Source organism: Pteropus alecto, unplaced genomic scaffold, assembly GCF_000325575.1.
Source record: "Pteropus alecto unplaced genomic scaffold, ASM32557v1 scaffold210, whole genome shotgun sequence".
Lineage (NCBI taxonomy): Eukaryota > Metazoa > Chordata > Mammalia > Chiroptera > Pteropodidae > Pteropus > Pteropus alecto.
In genome coordinates, this window is record NW_006431288.1 from 4,035,774 (window position 1) to 4,055,398 (window position 19,625).

The following is a 19,625-nucleotide window of genomic DNA, read 5'->3' on the forward strand; positions in this document are numbered from 1 at the left end:
AAGTTAATATTCCCATAAGATTTTTCTGACCCATTTCCTTTATTTACCTTCACTATTTTTATCTCTTGATCTGATTCCATATAATTTTGTTCATTTTTGTCTATCTTTTTTATAGTCTCATCAGCTAGATCCCTAATTCCTCAGTCACTGCAGGTTCTTTTTACCCCTCCTTAGTTTCTCTCTGCCGTTATACCTCTTAGTGTCCTATAGTTGTGGGGACCCTAAGTATTTTCCCAGGTGGTAGGCTCAGAGAACTCATGCATTCCCTGGTCCCTGTATACCTCCTCTGCAATCCCACAGGCCTTCATCAGTGGTGCAGGTGAATCAGATATCTACATAGTAATGTGCCGAACGGGAGGACCAGGCCACAAAGGCATCTCTTGTATAATTGTTGAGAAGGGGACACCTGGCCTCAGCTTTGGCAAGAAGGAAAAAAAGGTAAGTGGCTATTGACAGGGAGCAATTCAAGTTATGAGACTGCCACCTGCCGGACCAAGCTCTGCTCTATTTCAGGAAATAGGTTCACGAACTTTCTAATTTGTCTTGGTGACAGTTGCTTCTAGTAGGCTTTTGACAGTAACATATAAAATAGAGTATCGTTAATAAAACCCTAGGACACTGACTAAAGTGGCAGAGTTTGCCATTAAGATCCACAAGCTGCCTGTTGTTTCAGTGGAAGTGATTTCTCTGTCTTTTCTCCTGCTTCCACTTTTGACCTGTATTTCTTATCCAGCGTTTTATTTTAGTGCACTCTATTATCCCAGGAAGAAATACTTATAGAAGATCTGATGTTCATTAGAAGTCTCAGAAATTATAGGAATATGGGCCACTTTTCTTCTTTAAGTAAAGCTCTTTGGGAGATGGTTGTATTTCAGGAATATAAAAGGAGAGTGTTTCCCTGGATGCTTTGAGAAGACATTCATAGGATTAAGACATCTCATATTGAGGCAATGAACAGCAGAACTGTGATTATGTAACTGTAGCTGGTGATAAGGGTAAGACCCATTCAGGTTTGTTACGTCAAATGACAAGAACAGTCATCTGTCTCCCATATGTACTGTTACAGTTAGAACTTCGGAGGAGAAGTCAGGTAATGAAATATATTTCTCTTCTCATAGCTCCTAGAGTTTCCAATTTTCCTTATATAACTCTTCCTGATCATTTGTACCTGCCAAAGAGTTAAGAGTTGTAATGCTTGTTTTGTAGTATAGCAGATATTTACTAGATACCTACTGTGTGCAAGGCTTTATGCTAACCCCTGGCGGGATACGAAAGTTACTCCCAGCCTTATTTAAGATTATAAGACATATGCCATCTTACCTATGTAAGACATGCTATGATATATAAGATATATAGCTATAGAATTTCTTGATCTAGGAATGTCCGTTTTGGATTATAAAGCACAGACCAACTATGGACTCTGACACATAATTTTACAGGACCCAGTTAACTGATTCAGGTGTTTGATATGATGATTATTTCAACACACATAGGTAGCATCCACCTCGATATTTGTGCTATCTATTGACAGAATACCAAAGCTACCAAAATTTGTGCCTGGAGAAAAATTGCAAATAAGTTTCATAAACTAAAAGTGTATCTTTTCTTCATTTTCTGTTTCTCTCCTCTCACTTTTACGCATATATATTTTCTTTCCTTTTTGTTTATTTTCAGTTTTAATTATTAGTTTTGCTTTATATATTTTTAATGTAAGGGAATTTGGAAGGATGTCTTTCATTCATTCAACAGCTGGTGAGTGCCCCCTGGGTGCCAGGCACTCTTCTAAGTAATAGGGCAGTGAACAAGACAGACATGCTCTGCCCTCATGGAATTTACACTTTAGTAAGTAGGGACAGACAATACACACATGAAGAAAAAAGATACCTTCCTAACTAGCTCATTGCTAGAGAGGAAATAAAACAATATCAAAGGACACTGATTGAGGAGAGTTTCTTTAGATACAGATTAAATCAGTAAGGGCACAATATTTTAGATGACATCTGAAGTTAGAAGGAGCCAACTGTGAGAATTCTGGGCAGAGACAGCAGTAGATACTGAGGGCTTGAGATGGGAATAAGGTTAGCCTATTTGAAGAACCAAAAAGTAGTTCAGTATGGCCCAAGGGTAGTGAGCAAAGAAGAGAATCGTAAGAGATGAAGTTGGAGAGGTAGGTAGGGCCTTGTAGATTAAGATTCAGTGTGAAAAGTCATCCACCGATCCTCATGGTTGATTTGGCTGTTCTGATAACTTCACCAGCTGGCCTTTTTCTTTCCTTGCTCTATGGCCCTCTTTTCTGCAAGCATGTGCTTTGACTTGGCATATTTAACACATTATATAGCTGAGAGCTTTACACCACCAACTGTGCATTGACTTTATGAGAAAGTAATAAGGACTTGCTTTATCTTAGATTTAGTTGTTAAAAAGTTTTGTATAGAAGAATGAGTTTTCTCCTGGGATGGGTGGAATTGAGGCCTCTTAGAAGAGAGTATGAAAATAACACGTGAGACATAAGACAAGACTAATAATAGAGGTTCCAGTCAAAATGGCAGAGTAGAAAAAAAACCTACTTGCCTCTTCCCATGACTGCATTAAAATTACAACTAAATCATAGAACAGTCAACCTGGAGAATCATCTAGAGACTAGCTGAACAGAACTTCTATAACTAAGGATATAAAGAAGAGGTCATATCCAAACTGCTAGGAGGGGCAGAGACGCAAAATGGGCTGGTCCCACACTCACACGCATAGTAGAACATTGCGGGGGGTATCTCGGCTGTAGATGTCTTCCCGGAAAAGCGAAGGGCCCCAACTCCACCCCAGGGCTCGCAAGCCCACAGTTCCAGTGCCAAGAGGAGTCCCCACAAAATCTGGCTATAAAAATCAGTGGAGAATGTGACCATCTGGGTGAGACATTGGAAACCCAGATGTCCCCTTAAAAAGCCCACACACAGACTCACTCACAGGCACTTACCTTGGGCTCAGATGAAGGGACAGCAGCTTGGGAGGTGCCAGAGACATACAAGGAAAGACTGAGTTATGTGGCTTCAGGGCTGGAGCACTAGCCATCATTATTCCTATGTTGAGCCCTCTTCTTGTGCAATTTGTTGGCAGGCGCCATCTTGCCTGTATTGAGCCCAACCCCAACACAGCCAAATCTAAATCTGCATTGACCTAATGAGCTCTGCTAACTCTATTCCAATGACTCCCTCAAACCCCACCACACCCCACTCACAAATTGCCAGTGGAAATTTTGTGGCTGGGCGAGTCCCATACCATGCTCAAAAAACTTCAACAGCAGTCAACAGGCTTCAACTCACAAACCTTAGGAGATATTTTTGGTGGCAAGCAAGGAGCTCTGTCCTGAGCTGCAGTAGTTCTTGAATAAATATCAAGAGTTTGTGGGCCCAGGGTGGGCAGCAGCTCTCCTTGGTATGATCTCAGACTTTTTTTGAAAGTGGCCATAGGCTTGACATTGGCACCAAGTCTGAATCTGAACTAACGTGGGGAATACTACTTGCCCCACCCTGGTAATTCCCTAGGACCTTGCCCCTTCCAATTTATGTACCATGCGAGGCTCTTTCAACTGCTGAGCCTTATGGGCAGCTGGAAGGCACCCTCAGGCTTTGGGGTGCCCTAGGTCTTTTGCTGAGTTGCTGCAGATCTGGTACTGGAAACATTCAGCCTCAGTTCATTGTCTGGCCTCTCCCATGTGCCTACAGGTCAAATACAGACAGCCACCAACCACAGATCGCTTCGTAATTCCTACCAGGTAGCCTTGGGCCGGTCACAGACAGCAGCTGACTTTGGCCTACAAGGGAGCCCCTCCCAAGGAAGTACAGAACCACCACATCCAGAGGCTATCGTCAGACCACTGCCTGATTTGCCCCACAAGCGGTGAACCCAAGGGGTGGTGTCAACAGGAACATCAGCCCGCTGGGGCAAATCCCACTTTGTGGGGTCAGCCCCCACGTAATAGCTTATACACCGTGTTTATGGCCAGTCCTCACAGCCAGTTAGCGTATGCGTTGATCCCACCCACTGACATGCAAATAAATAAGGCTCAACTACAACAGAAGGGTACACATAACCCACACAAGGGATACTGCTAAAGCACCTGACCCATGTGACTAGGGAGACTGTGCCACTGGGCCACACAGGATACCTACTACATTAGGCCACCTGGCTAAGACTGGGATATGTATCAGATCTACCTAATACATAGAAATGAACACAGAGGGAGCCAAAATGAGGAAACAAACATGTCATAAATGAAAGAACAGGAGAAAATTCCAGAAAAATAACTAAGTGAAATGGAGGCAAGCAACCTACCCAATACAGAGTTCAAAACACTCATTATAAGGATGCTCAATGAACTTAGGGGAAGAATAGATGAGCTCAGTGAGAATGTCAACAAAGAGATAGTAAGCACAAAAAGGGGCATAGAAACCATAAAAAAGAACTAGTGAGAACTAGTCAGAAATGAAGAATACAATAACTGAAATGAAGAATATACTAGAAGGAATCAACAGTAGATTAGATCAAGAAGAGGATCGAATCAGCAATTTGAAAGACAAGGTAGTGGAAAACACCCAATTAAAACAGAAAAAATAATTTTAAAAAATGATGATAGTTTAAGGGACCTCTGACACAACATCAGTTATAACAACATTTGCGTCATAGGGGCACCAGAAAGAGAAGAGAAAGAGAGCAAGGAATTGAAAACCTATTAGAAGAAATGACGGAAAACTTCCCTAAGCTGGCAAAAGAAATAGACATGCAACCCCAGGAATCGCAGAGTCCCAAACAAATGAACCCATACAGACCCACATCAAGACACATCATAATTAAAATGACAAAGCATAAAAACAGAATCCTAAAATCCAGCAAAAGAAAGGCAGCTACTTACAAGAGTACTCCATTAAGAATGTCAGCTGATTTCTCAAGAGAAACTATGCAATCCAGAGTGATTCACAAGAAATATTCAAAGTGATGAAAAGAAAGGACTTATAACCAAGACAGCTATACCCAGCAAGGCTATAAATTAAAATTGAAGGTATGATAAAGAGCTTCCCGGACAGGAAAAAGCTAAGGAATTCACCACAACCAAGCCAGTGTTACAAGAAATGTTGAAAGGACTTCTTTAAGAAGAAGGGGAAGAAAAAAAAAGAACATAAATATGAATAATAAATTGACAGTAACTATGTACCTATCAATAATCACTTTAAATGTATATGGATTAAATGCTACAATGTAAAGACATAGGGTAGCTGAATGGATAAGAAAATAAGACTCATGCATACATATGCTGTCTATAGGAGACCCACTTCCGATCAGGAGACATATGCAGACTGAAAGGAAAGGGATGGAGAAAGATATTTCACACAAATGGAAATGAAAAAAAAGCTGGAATACCTATACTTATATCAGACAAAATAGACTTTAAAACAAAAGCTATTAGAGACAAAGAAGGACATTATAATGATAAAGGATTCAATCCAACAAGAGAGCATAACCCTAGTAAACATTTATGCATCCAACATAGGGGCACCTAAATAAGTCAACTTTCGACCTACATAAAGGGAGAAATCAGTAATACAGTCATAGTAGGGAACTTTAAGGGAGAAATCAGTAATATAGTCATAGTAGGGAACTTTAACACCCCATTGACACCGTTGGACAGATCAAAAATCACTAAGGAAACAGCAACCTTAAATCATGCGTTAAACCAGATGGATTTAATTTATATTTTTAGAGCATTACACCCCAAAGCAGCAGAATATATATTCTTAAGTGTACACGGAACATTTTCCAAGATAGACCACATGCTGGGCCATAAAACCTATCATACATCTTCTCCAATCACAATGATATGAAACCAGAAATCAATTACAAGAAAAAAAAAATGAAAATTACACGAACACATGCAGGCTACATAACATGCTACTAAACAATGAATGGGTTAATAATGAGATCAAAGTAAAAATCAAAGATACCTTGAGACAAAATTAAAACAATGATCTCAAATCTATGGGACACAGCAAGAGCAGTCCTAAGGGAAATTCATAGCAATACAGGCCTACCTCAAGAAACAAGAAAAATCTCAAAGAAACAATCTAACTTTATGCCTTAAAGGAACTAGAAAAAGAACAACAAAATCCAAAATGAGTAGAAGAAAGGAAATAATAAAAATCACAACAGAAATATATGAAATAGAGTCCAAAAAAAAAAAAATACAAAAGATCAATGAAACCGAGAGCTACTTCTTTGAAAAGATAAATGAAATTGATAAACCTTTAATGAGACTCATCAAGAAAAAGAGAGAACCCAAATAAAATCAGAAATGAAAGAAGTGACAGCTGACTCCACAGAAGTACAAAGGATTATAAGAAAATACTACTAACATTTATATGCCAACAAATTGGACAATTTGGAAGAAATGGATACATTCCTAGAAACATACAGTTTTCCAAGACTGAGTCAAGAAGAAACTGAAAATATGAAACGACTGATTACTACTGGTGAAATCAAATCATAACCAAAAAAACTCCCAACAAACAAAGTCCTAGACCAGAGGGCTTCACAGATGAATTTTATCAAACATTCAAAGAAGAATTAATACTTATTATTCTGAAACTACTTCTAAAACTTCAAGAGGAGGGAAGGCTCCCAAGCTCATTCTATGAGGCCACCATTACGCTGATTCTAAAACCAGACAAAGACATTACAAAAAAAATTATAGACCAATAACCCTGATGAAAGTGGATGTAAAAATCTTCAACAAAATATTAGCAAGCCAAATTCAGCAATACATTAAGAAGGTCATATACTGCAATCAAGTGGTATTTATTCCTGGGATACAAGATTATTTCAATATCTACAAATCAATTATTGTGACATCATATTAACAGCTTGAAAGATAAAAACTCATATCAATAAATGCAGAAAAAGTGTTTGACAAAATCCAGCATCCATTTAGGATAAAAACTCTCAATAATGTAATAGAAGGAACATACCTCAACATATTAAAGATCATATGTGACAAACACACAGCTAACATAATGGCAGAAAGCTAAAAGCGTTTTTCTTAATATCAGGAAAAGACAATGCCTACTTTCACCATTTTTATTCAACACTGTAATGGAAATCCCAGCGACAGCATTCAGACAAGAAAAAGAAAAAAGTCATCCAAATTGGAAGGAAGAAGGAAAACATTATTTGCAGATGACATGATACTGCACTTAGAGAACCCTAAAGATCTCACCAAAAAACCCCCAACTATTCAAACTGATAAATGACTTCAGTAAAGTAACAGGATACAAAATTAATAATATTAAGATTTTATGCACCAATAATGAACTATCAAAAAAAGAAATTAAAACAATCCCATTTACAATTACATCCAAAAATAAACACTAGGAATAAATTTGACAAAGGAAGCAAAAGACCTGTACTCAGAAGATTATAAAACATTGAAGAAACTGAAGAAGATACAAATAAATGGGATCATATACCATGTTCATGAATAGGAAGAATTAACATCATTATAATGTCCATACTACCCAAAGCAATCTATAAACTTAATGCAGTCCTTATCAAAATACCAATGCCATTTTTCACAGAACTAGAACTAATAATTCTAAAATTTATATGGAACCACAGGAAAACCCAAATAGCCACAATAATCTTGAGAAAGAAGAACAAAGTTTGAGGTCTCACGATACCTGCTGGTGTAAGAACAGACACATGTCAATGGAACAGAATGGAGAGCCCAGAAATAAGCCCACACCTATATGGTCATTTAATCTATTACAAAGGAGGCAAGAATATACAGTGGGGTACAGACAGTCTCTTCAACAAATGGTGTTGGGAAAATGGACAGATAACATGTAAAAAAAATATGAAACTGGACCACCTTCTTACACCATATACAAGAACAAACTCAAAATGGATTAAAGACTTAAATATAAGGCCCCAAACCATAAAACTTCTAGAAGAAAACATAGGCGGTAAACTGTCTGACGTGGCTCTTAGTAATATTCTTTCTGATATATCTTCCCGGGAAAGGAAAACAAGAAATAAATGAGAATCAATCAAACAAAAATCTTCACACAGCAGAGGAAAACAAAATGAAAAGACAGCCTCCTGGATGGGAGAAGATATTTGCCAATGATGCATCTGATAAGGGATTAATATCCAAAATTTATGAAGAACTCATACTACTCAACACCAAAAAAGCAAAGAATAAAAAAAGGACAAAGGACCTAATAGCCGCTATTCCAAAGAGTACATATGTACAGATGGCCATAGACATATGAAAAGATGCTCAACGTCACTAATCATCAGAGAAATGCAAATTAAAACCACAGTACTGGAAGGTTTCAGATTGGTGGTGAGACTGTGGGAGCCTGAAAGAAAATAAGATCACTATCAGGTCAAGAGACTGACTGGGAAGGCCTTAGGAGGCTTCATTTAAGCTAGACTGATGGAGATTGGGGTTGGGGAGTATTCCCGGTGGAGGAAGCAGAATAAGCAAAAATATGTATTTAAATACCTAGAAGCACATTATGTTGACCAGCTTGACTGGAGTGGAGCATACTTACAAGTGACAAAGAAAAGGCTGAGAAAGAAGGATTGGACACATTTTTGAAGACCTTAAATAAAAGGCTGAGGAATAAAGTTTATCTTTCTAACAAAAAGGAGCTATTGAATTTTAAAATATCATTAAACCTCAAAGTTCTTTGAAGCCTTGGAAAGTACCTGGAAGAGCAGATGAAAGAGTCAAGTAGTGAGAGCCTTAATCTTTTTATTTTATATACCTCTAAATAAGATTTTATTTGAAGAAAGTGACTCTGCTGACTTTCTAGTACAACTCCCTTGTATAGGAGAAAACAGAAGCCACAAAAAAGCCAAGTGGTTTGGCCAAAGATGAAGAGTATAGCTGGTTAATTTGCATGACATGGACTACATCTCAAGTATTCAAAATTTTCTCTGGGCTTGTGACATATATTCAAGGATGTCTTGGTAAGTCAGCTTTTTGGAGAAAACAGAACCCAAAAATATCCTCATAGTTTGCCAGTAGTGTTTGCCAGTTTTCTATGGAATAAATACTCCCACTATGGCTGATTTCAAGCCACCTATGTGATGTCACTGAAAGCCATGTTAGGAAACGATGTGCATAATTGGCTTTTGTGAGCTGGATCTCTCTGCAGTTAAATGATTGACTTAGGTATTGCCAACACAGTGAATGTTACTCATGACATCCTAGAGGAACACTAAGCTTTTGAAAGAAGTATGGCTATTGTTAGTAATAATCCTTATGTTGTCTTCATGTAAGGAGAAGTAATCCAAATAATTCTTATATTGTCTGTTTTTTATAAAACAATGTACTCATAGGGGCACCAAAGTGAGGACAGTCCTGCCCCAATCCTAAAAGAAATTGTGAGAAGTGTTTGTGAGTAGGTTAATCTGGAAGAGTAGACATTAGAAAGTAGATGCTCTTAATATGTTAAAAAATGTTCGTCTGAAAAAAGAAATCTGTCATAGTTGAGAGAGATTTAAGTCTGACTGAGCTTTTATTTCTCATTTTAGTTCTAAAGGGTCTGAATCTCAAGGTTAATGGAACCTGTAATTCACAGGCTTTCATCAAAAAAGAACACCACCCTGAGTGGTGAATGAATAATGGGGCAGCCATACAGTTCCTAATTTTTGCCAGGTGGGGTGGAACTCTCATCCAACCCGAGCCGTGATCTTTGAAGACTGTGCTGTCCCTGTGGCCAACAGAATTGGGAATGAAGGGCAGGGCTTCATCATTGCCATGAAAGGACTGAACGGAGGGAGGATCAATATTGGTGAGAACACGAAGGGATACAGCAGGCAGGGGCAGGCAGCACTGTACTTCCAGCTCAGTTGAAGTGTTGGCACTCTTCCTTTCTAGCTTCCTGCTCTGTGGGGGCCGCTCATGCTTCAGTCATCCTCGCCCGAGATTACCTCAATACCCGGAAGCAGTTTGGAGTGCCTCTGGCCAGTAACCAGGTAACTGCTCTGGTGTCTCTGCATTTTGCTTCCCACTCTTTGCACGAGACCCACATTGTCCAGGAGAGTGTGGAGTTCTGCTCCCATCTTAGCCAGAACTTGTGCTCTATCACTAATGTTTTTCCAAAGGTAATAATATTCAATGAAGTGCAGGGCAAGTGAAGTAGACTTAGAACTTATAAGGTAGTGTGTTTTCTCTGTAGAAGAGGCAGGAAGCTTTAAAGATTGGAGTCACTTAAAAAAGCTATCTCATTAAAGATGGCTTACAGAGGGCTCCAGATCAGGTGCTACTCTAAGCCTATCTTGTCTGGTTCTCTTCTGCCCTATTGCTGTAGCACCTGCAATTCAAATTGGCTGATATGGCAACAAGGCTGGTGGCCTCACGACTGATTATCCGCAGTGCAGCGGTGGCTCTGCAGGAGGAGCGGGAAGATGCAGTGGCCCTAAAAGGACAAGGACCTAATAGCCGCTATTCCAAAGAGTACATATGTACAGATGGCCATAGACATATGAAAAGATGCTCAACGTCACTAATCATCAGAGAAATGCAAATTAAAACCACAGTACTGGAAGGTTTCAGATTGGTGGTGAGACTGTGGGAGCCTGAAAGAAAATAAGATCACTATCAGGTCAAGAGACTGACTGGGAAGGCCTTAGGAGGCTTCATTTAAGCTAGACTGATGGAGATTGGGGTTGGGGAGTATTCCCGGTGGAGGAAGCAGAATAAGCAAAAATATGTATTTAAATACCTAGAAGCACATTATGTTGACCAGCTTGACTGGAGTGGAGCATACTTACAAGTGACAAAGAAAAGGCTGAGAAAGAAGGATTGGACACATTTTTGAAGACCTTAAATAAAAGGCTGAGGAATAAAGTTTATCTTTCTAACAAAAAGGAGCTATTGAATGTTTTTATGTAAGGAAGTGATGGTGATGTGAAGACAGTAGTGTTTTCAGAACTATAGGGAACTGAGAGATTTTATATAGTCTTGTGATTTTAAAATCTGTTATCATTAAACCTCAAAGTTCTTTGAAGCCTTGGAAAGTACCTGGAAGAGCAGATGAAAGAGTCAAGTAGTGAGAGCCTTAATCTTTTTATATATGAAACCTCTAAATAAGATTTTATTTGAAGAAAGTGACTCTGCTGACTTTCTAGTACAACTCCCTTGTATAGGAGAAAACAGAAGCCACAAAAAAGCCAAGTGGTTTGGCCAAAGATGAAGAGTATAGCTGGTTAATTTGCATGACATGGACTACATCTCAAGTATTCAAAATTTTCTCTGGGCTTGTGACATATATTCAAGGATGTCTTGGTAAGTCAGCTTTTTGGAGAAAACAGAACCCAAAAATATCCTCATAGTTTGCCAGTAGTGTTTGCCAGTTTTCTATGGAATAAATACTCCCACTATGGCTGATTTCAAGCCACCTATGTGATGTCACTGAAAGCCATGTTAGGAAACGATGTGCATAATTGGCTTTTGTGAGCTGGATCTCTCTGCAGTTAAATGATTGACTTAGGTATTGCCAACACAGTGAATGTTACTCATGACATCCTAGAGGAACACTAAGCTTTTGAAAGAAGTATGGCTATTGTTAGTAATAATCCTTATGTTGTCTTCATGTAAGGAGAAGTAATCCAAATAATTCTTATATTGTCTGTTTTTTATAAAACAATGTACTCATAGGGGCACCAAAGTGAGGACAGTCCTGCCCCAATCCTAAAAGAAATTGTGAGAAGTGTTTGTGAGTAGGTTAATCTGGAAGAGTAGACATTAGAAAGTAGATGCTCTTAATATGTTAAAAAATGTTCGTCTGAAAAAAGAAATCTGTCATAGTTGAGAGAGATTTAAGTCTGACTGAGCTTTTATTTCTCATTTTAGTTCTAAAGGGTCTGAATCTCAAGGTTAATGGAACCTGTAATTCACAGGCTTTCATCAAAAAAGAACACCACCCTGAGTGGTGAATGAATAATGGGGCAGCCATACAGTTCCTAATTTTTGCCAGGTGGGGTGGAACTCTCATCCAACCCGAGCCGTGATCTTTGAAGACTGTGCTGTCCCTGTGGCCAACAGAATTGGGAATGAAGGGCAGGGCTTCATCATTGCCATGAAAGGACTGAACGGAGGGAGGATCAATATTGGTGAGAACACGAAGGGATACAGCAGGCAGGGGCAGGCAGCACTGTACTTCCAGCTCAGTTGAAGTGTTGGCACTCTTCCTTTCTAGCTTCCTGCTCTCTGGGGGCTGCTCATGCTTCAGTCATCCTCGCCCGAGATTACCTCAATACCCGGAAGCAGTTTGGAGTGCCTCTGGCCAGTAACCAGGTAACTGCTCTGGTGTCTCTGCATTTTGCTTCCCACTCTTTGCACGAGACCCACATTGTCCAGGAGAGTGTGGAGTTCTGCTCCCATCTTAGCCAGAACTTGTGCTCTATCACTAATGTTTTTCCAAAGGTAATAATATTCAATGAAGTGCAGGGCAAGTGAAGTAGACTTAGAACTTATAAGGTAGTGTGTTTTCTCTGTAGAAGAGGCAGGAAGCTTTAAAGATTGGAGTCACTTAAAAAAGCTATCTCATTAAAGATGGCTTACAGAGGGCTCCAGATCAGGTGCTACTCTAAGCCTATCTTGTCTGGTTCTCTTCTGCCCTATTGCTGTAGCACCTGCAATTCAAATTGGCTGATATGGCAACAAGGCTGGTGGCCTCACGACTGATTATCCGCAGTGCAGCGGTGGCTCTGCAGGAGGAGCGGGAAGATGCAGTGGCCCTGTGCTCTATGGCCAAGCTCTTTGCTACAGATGAATGTTTTGCCGTAAGTGATGTATCTCCTGGGCAAACAGGGAGCAGCTGCTATATCCAGGGATGTTGAGAGCCATCAGTCAACTGGGATGCTGCAGGGATTGCCTTGGGGCTTAAGGATATAAGTTAACTCATGAGAGGCGTGCATGGGAGCTCTCATAGCTGGCCATTTACCTGTTTCATGCCATTACACACTTCATTCTGTCATTGTCATTTGTGTTTAGTTGAGACCTACCATGTTTCCAGTGTCAGGGACAAAATGTTTCCACCTTGAGGCTGCGTGGCCCCTAGATGGCATCTTAACTTCATAGAATCTCAGCCCTGGTGTTTGCAGGTAGCTTTTCCCCTTAGATAATGAGCCAGAAAGGCAGCAGTTTCTGTGTTGCCTGTCTGGTGAGAACTGACAAGTTCAGGTGAACTCTGCTTGTCTCTGAGTACAGAGTACATGGAGCCTGTCTTTTGGCTTGGCTAGTTATCTGTAGGCTTTTCTTTCTCATATTAGTTTACAGGAGGCTGCCAGATTAGGGGCTGGGATGAGAAGAGAGAAGCCACTTGTTCTAGTCTTCCTAGAATTCAAGATCTTAATCCCTGTTTCCCTGCAGATCTGCAACCAGGCCTTACAGATGCATGGAGGCTACGGCTACCTGAAGGACTATGCTGTTCAGCAGTATGTACGGGACTCCAGGGTCCATCAGATCATTGAAGGTAAAAATTTCCAGAGGTTATTCTCTCTTTTAGAACAGTTACAGGATCACCACTTTTCCCCAGCTTGTCTATCCCCAGACTGTCTGGCTTTCAGGGTTCCACCAGGCCCTGTCTGTCTTTGACATCCTCCTTCCTCACTCCTCCTGACACTGCCTTGGAAGGGCCTGCATTGGTGCCATACAAAGAGCACAAACCTCAGTCAGGAGGCTCTGCTTTATCATATGGGTAAGTCATTGATTCATTCCACTTCTGCTCTTTTTCTTCATAAATCTTAGGAAAGGCTCAAACTGAGATAATATATGAAAAAACATTTTGGAAGCTACAGCAGCAATTATTCTCTATTGTTATAAAATACTTGCTATAAAGTAATCGGAATCTCAAAACTTCTGTACAGTAATTTACAGGGCAAATGTTACCAATTTGATCACCACTGCCTCTACAAATTGATTATCAACCAGATGGTCCAAAAGATATCTCTGTCAATATCGCTAATGGATTTTTCAGTAAAATAAATCATCCGTATATGGGTATCTTCTTGGTAATCACAGACATTCAGGCTGGGAAATGTGTAAGCTATTGGAGTCGTGCTCAGAGCATGGCTTTCTCCACTCTCCACACCAGTGTGTAAGTCTCAAAATTACATGACCGTTGTTCCAGCTAGCGTAGCCGAGGCTGTTACACTGTAAGACAAGCCGAAAGAGCAAAGGCTTGTCTAAGTGACTTTCAGTGAAATAATGTGGGGCTGCTTGAATGGAGCATAGAAGAGGCCTATGAGCAGTGGCCTCCTTGCTGCTTTCAAAGCATGCTTCACAAACCTGAGCATGCATCTGAATCAATTGGAGAGCCTGTGAAAACATTCTTGGGCCCCAATCCCCAGAGTTTCTGACTTAGGGGGTCTTGGGTGGGCCTAGGAATTTGCATCTCTGCTGCTGCTTGTCTGAGAACCACACTCTGAGACTCACTGCTCTGTTGTTATATCCAAATCACAGGCTTCTAAAGGTTAGTCTCTGCTTTCTGCTGCAAACCTCCTCCCTGAAGTATATTTATGAGCTCAATTGCTAGTGCTCAAATTAAATTCACTATAGTCTTATTCCTCCTACTACTCCTGCAATTACTTTTTGACCCAACATTATGAATGTAGGAAACTTCACCTTCATTGTAACTGTCTTGTAACCCTGTTACAATAAATGGGAGAAACCGGATATGTTTATTTCAGGCTACATCATCATCCACTCCTAGAATATTCAGGTGCTGATCTTTATCACTTTGTTTCATCATGGATTTTGTTATTGGATAAAGCTACAATTTTAGATTTGGTTTTATTCATTCCTCATGGGGGTTCATATTTCTCTTTGTATTAAGGCCATTATAAAAATGAAGCAAGCAACTGACCCCCTTTTTCAGGGAAAATGTTTTTGTTTGTTCTTTTAAAATTGTGTTTTCTGATTATCAAAGATTGGTATATTTATTGTTGAGAACTTACAAAATATAGGAAAAATTTTTAAAAAGTCACTCATGTTTCTACATCTAGAATTAATACGTTGGACTCCTTTTATATTTAAGTCCAAAAATATCCACTTTTGGTCTTTTTCTATGCCTTTGTAGGTATACTATATATACTATTTTATGTTTTTTTGTTTTTTTTTACCAAACATAAGTATTTTTACCATCAGGAGAGGTTTTTTGTTTTGTTTTTGTTTTTGTTTGTTAATAAATTTATTCCTCGGTTTCTAACATTTTTCTCTACTTTGGAGGGAAGTCTGTGATAACCTCTTCCCTCACAGGAGTAAAAGCAACAATTGTAGTTTACAGCCGTGACTACCCTGAGCTAGGCTCAGAGCACCCTGGTCAGAGCTTTACTGAGCTCTCAGACTTGCTGCTACTAAATCTTTCATTCTTATTCCCTCTTGCAGGTAGCAATGAAGTGATGAGGATGCTGATCTCTCAAAACCTGCTTCAGATATAGCTCCCAGACTTGATGTTCTGGCATGATGTTTAATGTGCAACTCGAATTAGTATTGAGTGGCTCCATACAGATGGTTCTGTTACAAATGTGTCATGGATTAGATGGAAGGACCAAGTTCTGCCAGGGTTACCCTTCACTCTGTGTGTTGGCAGCAGTGTCAGCTATAGGACTGGGCCGGAGTCTTCAGAAAACTGGAGGACCTGCCCTGAATGAGGATGTAACAAGAGGACACATTACCGTGTTTGCCTAATGCATAAAGGTGACTAATGAAGATGCACCCGCTGACAAATCACAGTCCTCTCTCAGATCCACATTGTCTTGATTTGTCTACATTTTGCTGATTCACTGATTTTCTTTCAGGGATCAAGGTGTGGAAAAGGAGAAATGAAGAGAATATGTCCTCCTATCTTTTTCTGTCCTTTGCACCTCAGCTAAAAATACAGGTTTTTTTGTGGGTTATACTTCCTTTGTAACATACCTGAGAATATACATCATGATAAAATGAGTTTAGGAAAATTTTGCTCCTAAGCTTTGATTTAGGATGTATCCGTACTTCTGGACCACCTGAATGTCAAGGGCTGGGTTATTTATTGTTGTTTTCTTTTTTAGAAGCATGTGGTCTAGGAATGGTTTCCAAAGTTTCTATAACCCTTCCTTGTAAGTACTTTGAGTATATCTTTTTCTATCTCCATTTTTGTGTTTTTGAAATTCCTCTTTTTAAATGTTTATTTATCACTGCATTGATAAATAAAACCTATCCCTTTCTGTACTATCTCGAGTTCTACTAAAGTTGGTTTTTATCTTATCTTTCTAAGCCTTTACAACCATTTTTTAAATTTTTATTATATTAAACATTTATCTAGATTTTAGAATAATAATCAAAAACATCTCCTTGACCAAATTTGCTTTTAAAAAATAGGCCCCTTAAATTACCACTAGCTTTGCAAACTAAGTGGCGTTTATGATTTATGAAAGTAGATTTAAAGCAATATTCAAAAATGGAGACTTTTCAGAGAATCTTGTTATAAATGATCATTACATTGCTCCATCCCTTCATCTCTATAGAATAATCCAAGATATTTTGTTAACTACGAGTCAGTGTTTAGAGAGACCAACATATGCATCTTTAGCTATGACAAATATTTTCTTTTTTTGAATGCAGATGTTCTATAAGGAACTGTGCTAGGTACTGCAGGGGGATAGGTTGTGGATATCCCGTAAAGCTTGAAGTATGTTTCTGCCTTCAAAGGCCTTATTTAATAGCTGTAGTGCAAAGTAATGATAGGTCTGCAGAAGAGAGAGAGTGAGCTGGAAAAAGAGTGATAAAATAGGAAGGGATTCATAGAGATGGTAGGAATTCAAATTAAGCTTTTACGAAAATGTATAATATTTAAAGAGAACCAAGAAAATCAATTTCAGACAAGAAAGAACGAGGAGCAGGATTTGTGTGGGAGCTGTTAACACTTTAGTTGTGCTTTTGAGGTTGGCATGGGAAAGAAAGCATAAATAGATGGAGCATAGAGGATTTTTAAGGCAGTGAAAATACTCTGTATGATAGTATAATAACAAATACATGTCATTATATATTTGTCCCATTCCTATAGAATGTATAATACCATGAGTTAACCCTAATATAAACTATGGACTTTGGGTGATGATGACATAACAAACATACCACTCTGCTGGGGTATGTTGTTAATGGAAAAGGGCAGGGTTATATAGGAAATCTCTGTACCTTCCTCTCAATTTTGCTGTGAACCTTACAATGCTAAAAAAAAAAAAAAGTCTTAAAAAAGGCATGAAGTGAGGAAGGTGATAAGGGGTTCCTAAAGCCCTTATCTAAGTTTTTTGAGTTGTTGAATCTTTTTGGATAGTAACCACTACATCACTGAGTAAACCTATCCAGGGCACTAATCTAGGCCACTAATCTAGCCCCACAAGTTGATTTTTGTTTTAACTTTTTAAAAACTTAATCTTTGATATTTGCGTTAATTTTTCCATTAGATTTGACTAATTCCTGGAAACAAAAACTTAAAAAAATTTCCCTGATAAATGTGAACTCTTAAAATAGGCCTCTCCTTTATTAAGAATTTGGGAAGTTTAGTAACTTGGGAAATCAATAGAACTCAATTTGAAGTTCGATTAAAAGACAAGGATTTTTACATAGAACCTTCCCGACTGAACAATTACTTCTTTACAAGCATTTATTTTACCTGGATGGAGAAAGTTGGTTGAGAATAGAGTATTTTCTGTTACATATAAAACTAATGTCTGAGAGACTAACACTTGTATTTTGAACTAAACTAATAGTTGTTTTGTGTGTGTGTATGTGTGTGTGGAATTAATGCTGTTTGAAAGAAATGTTTGCATGTGTCATAGTGTGGAAAGAGAAGCTGGGGTAGGGACACAAAAATGCTTAAATTTGATTCCCACCATGATGAAGGAACTTATCACATCACTTATCTTCACTAAGGATTAGCTCCTCCAGCTGAAATAAGATCCCTTGGCTCTGAGTATCATGTGCTGTCCCCAGTGACCATGGCTGACCAGGTCCACACAGAGCTGCTTTGGCAGGCAAGCTCTGCAGGGAGCTTGCAGGACACAGGTTCCAGTGGCAAACCATCCCAGAGTTGAGACATCCCTGCTCGCTCTCATCAGCCCTCTCCAACCTGTCCCAAGTCGTTCCCCCTTTCTGAATGGGAGGTAACATCCTTTCTGCCATAAAAATGATTACAAGTTGTTTTAAGGTTTTATAGCTTATCTATAGACAAATCAGATCCACCTACAGCCAGTTCTTTTCCAATGCCACAATTCTTTGGTGGGTTTCTTGGTACTACATATAAATCTGATGTCAACCTCATTTGTGTGGGGAGCTCTAGGTACCACATTCTATACATTCTTGGGCCATGAGATCTAACTAGTAAGGCTGATGTCCAAAACTCACCAGAATATAGCTGCTATTTCCTTCTGTACATCTATGCCTACAGGCATGTTCACTGAAGCACGGGAGCATGCAGTCTTCTTTGGTCTGGTGGCCGCTTTTATATCTCAGTCCATTTCTCTTAGAAAAAAAGTCGAGTAGCCATTGTTCTTAATAATAATGTTCCCACTAAGGAGGACTGCCTGACATAGTTTAGAACTGCCTTTTGCAACTTGTTTCCTTTTTTAAAAAAAATATTTTCATATTATCAAATTTACATATGTAAATAATTATGTCAAATAGTCTCATAAGACTTTTAATGAAAAATTAGCGCTCTTTCTCATCTCTCTCCACTGTTCATCAGAGAGTCATTTTCAAAATTTTCATCTATTTCTTCCAGTAATTATCTCTAGGTTTCAAAATAACATGCTTAAATTCTTACTGGTTTTAAATTTTAGATCAATTTATTCATTCTTGATATGAAAAAATTAAAATTTATGGCTCCTGTACCCTTTCTACCCAGCCACATAGTCTTTCTCCCTACCAATCTTCCCAGTACAGTTATATCATGATTTTTGGCTAAACCAATGTTTAGTTTTATATTAATACATATCTTTTTTATAGCTGAGCCTCCAAGTATTCTATGGTGTCCTTTCTTATACAATATTTTATTTTTAGAAATCTTGAATCTTCTCCCATTTGACAGTTGAGATATCAGAAATAAGTCAAAATTGATAACAACTGTCTGTGTTCCAGACTTTGAAATAATATATCTTCCTCCCACAATGCAGTCATGCTAATATAAAATAACATTATATAAAATATGACTAGTAATGTTGATATAAATGTTAATATGTAATTAGTACTGATAATACTAATTATTATTAATTTTAATATAAAAATAATGCTAGGAGAGATGATGCAAAACACAAATCCTAGAATATCTAGCTTGAATAGAGTTTCTGCCCTTGGACAGTAAGGAAAATGTAAAAGTTTGGGATAGGCCTTGGGCAGAGAGCCAGATTCAAAATGGATCACTGCCTTAAATATAAATCATAAACCTATAAAACTTTTAGGGGGAAAATAAAAACGGAAGAAACATCTTCAGGACCTAGGGCTAGGCAAAGAGTTCTTAGACTTAACACCAAAAGCACGATCCATAAAAGAAAAAGTTGATAAATTGTACTTTATCAAAACAACAATC

At 38.7% G+C, this 19,625-nt stretch overlaps 1 protein-coding gene across 1 annotated transcript in view; it reads left to right on the plus strand.

Annotated features, from left to right (window-relative positions):
• Positions 1 to 16,279, plus strand: part of ACAD8 (acyl-CoA dehydrogenase family member 8) — a 22,967-nt gene extending 6,688 nt beyond the window's left edge. The window contains exons 6-11 of the mRNA XM_015597653.2: positions 301 to 438; positions 9,713 to 9,848; positions 12,258 to 12,355; positions 12,691 to 12,843; positions 13,433 to 13,535; positions 15,449 to 16,279. Of these exons, the coding sequence (XP_015453139.1) occupies positions 301 to 438; positions 9,713 to 9,848; positions 12,258 to 12,355; positions 12,691 to 12,843; positions 13,433 to 13,535; positions 15,449 to 15,501 (681 nt within the window). The 3' untranslated portion in view covers positions 15,502 to 16,279. The remainder of the gene's footprint in view (positions 1 to 300; positions 439 to 9,712; positions 9,849 to 12,257; positions 12,356 to 12,690; positions 12,844 to 13,432; positions 13,536 to 15,448) is intronic.
• Positions 16,280 to 19,625: the final 3,346 nt, after the last annotated feature.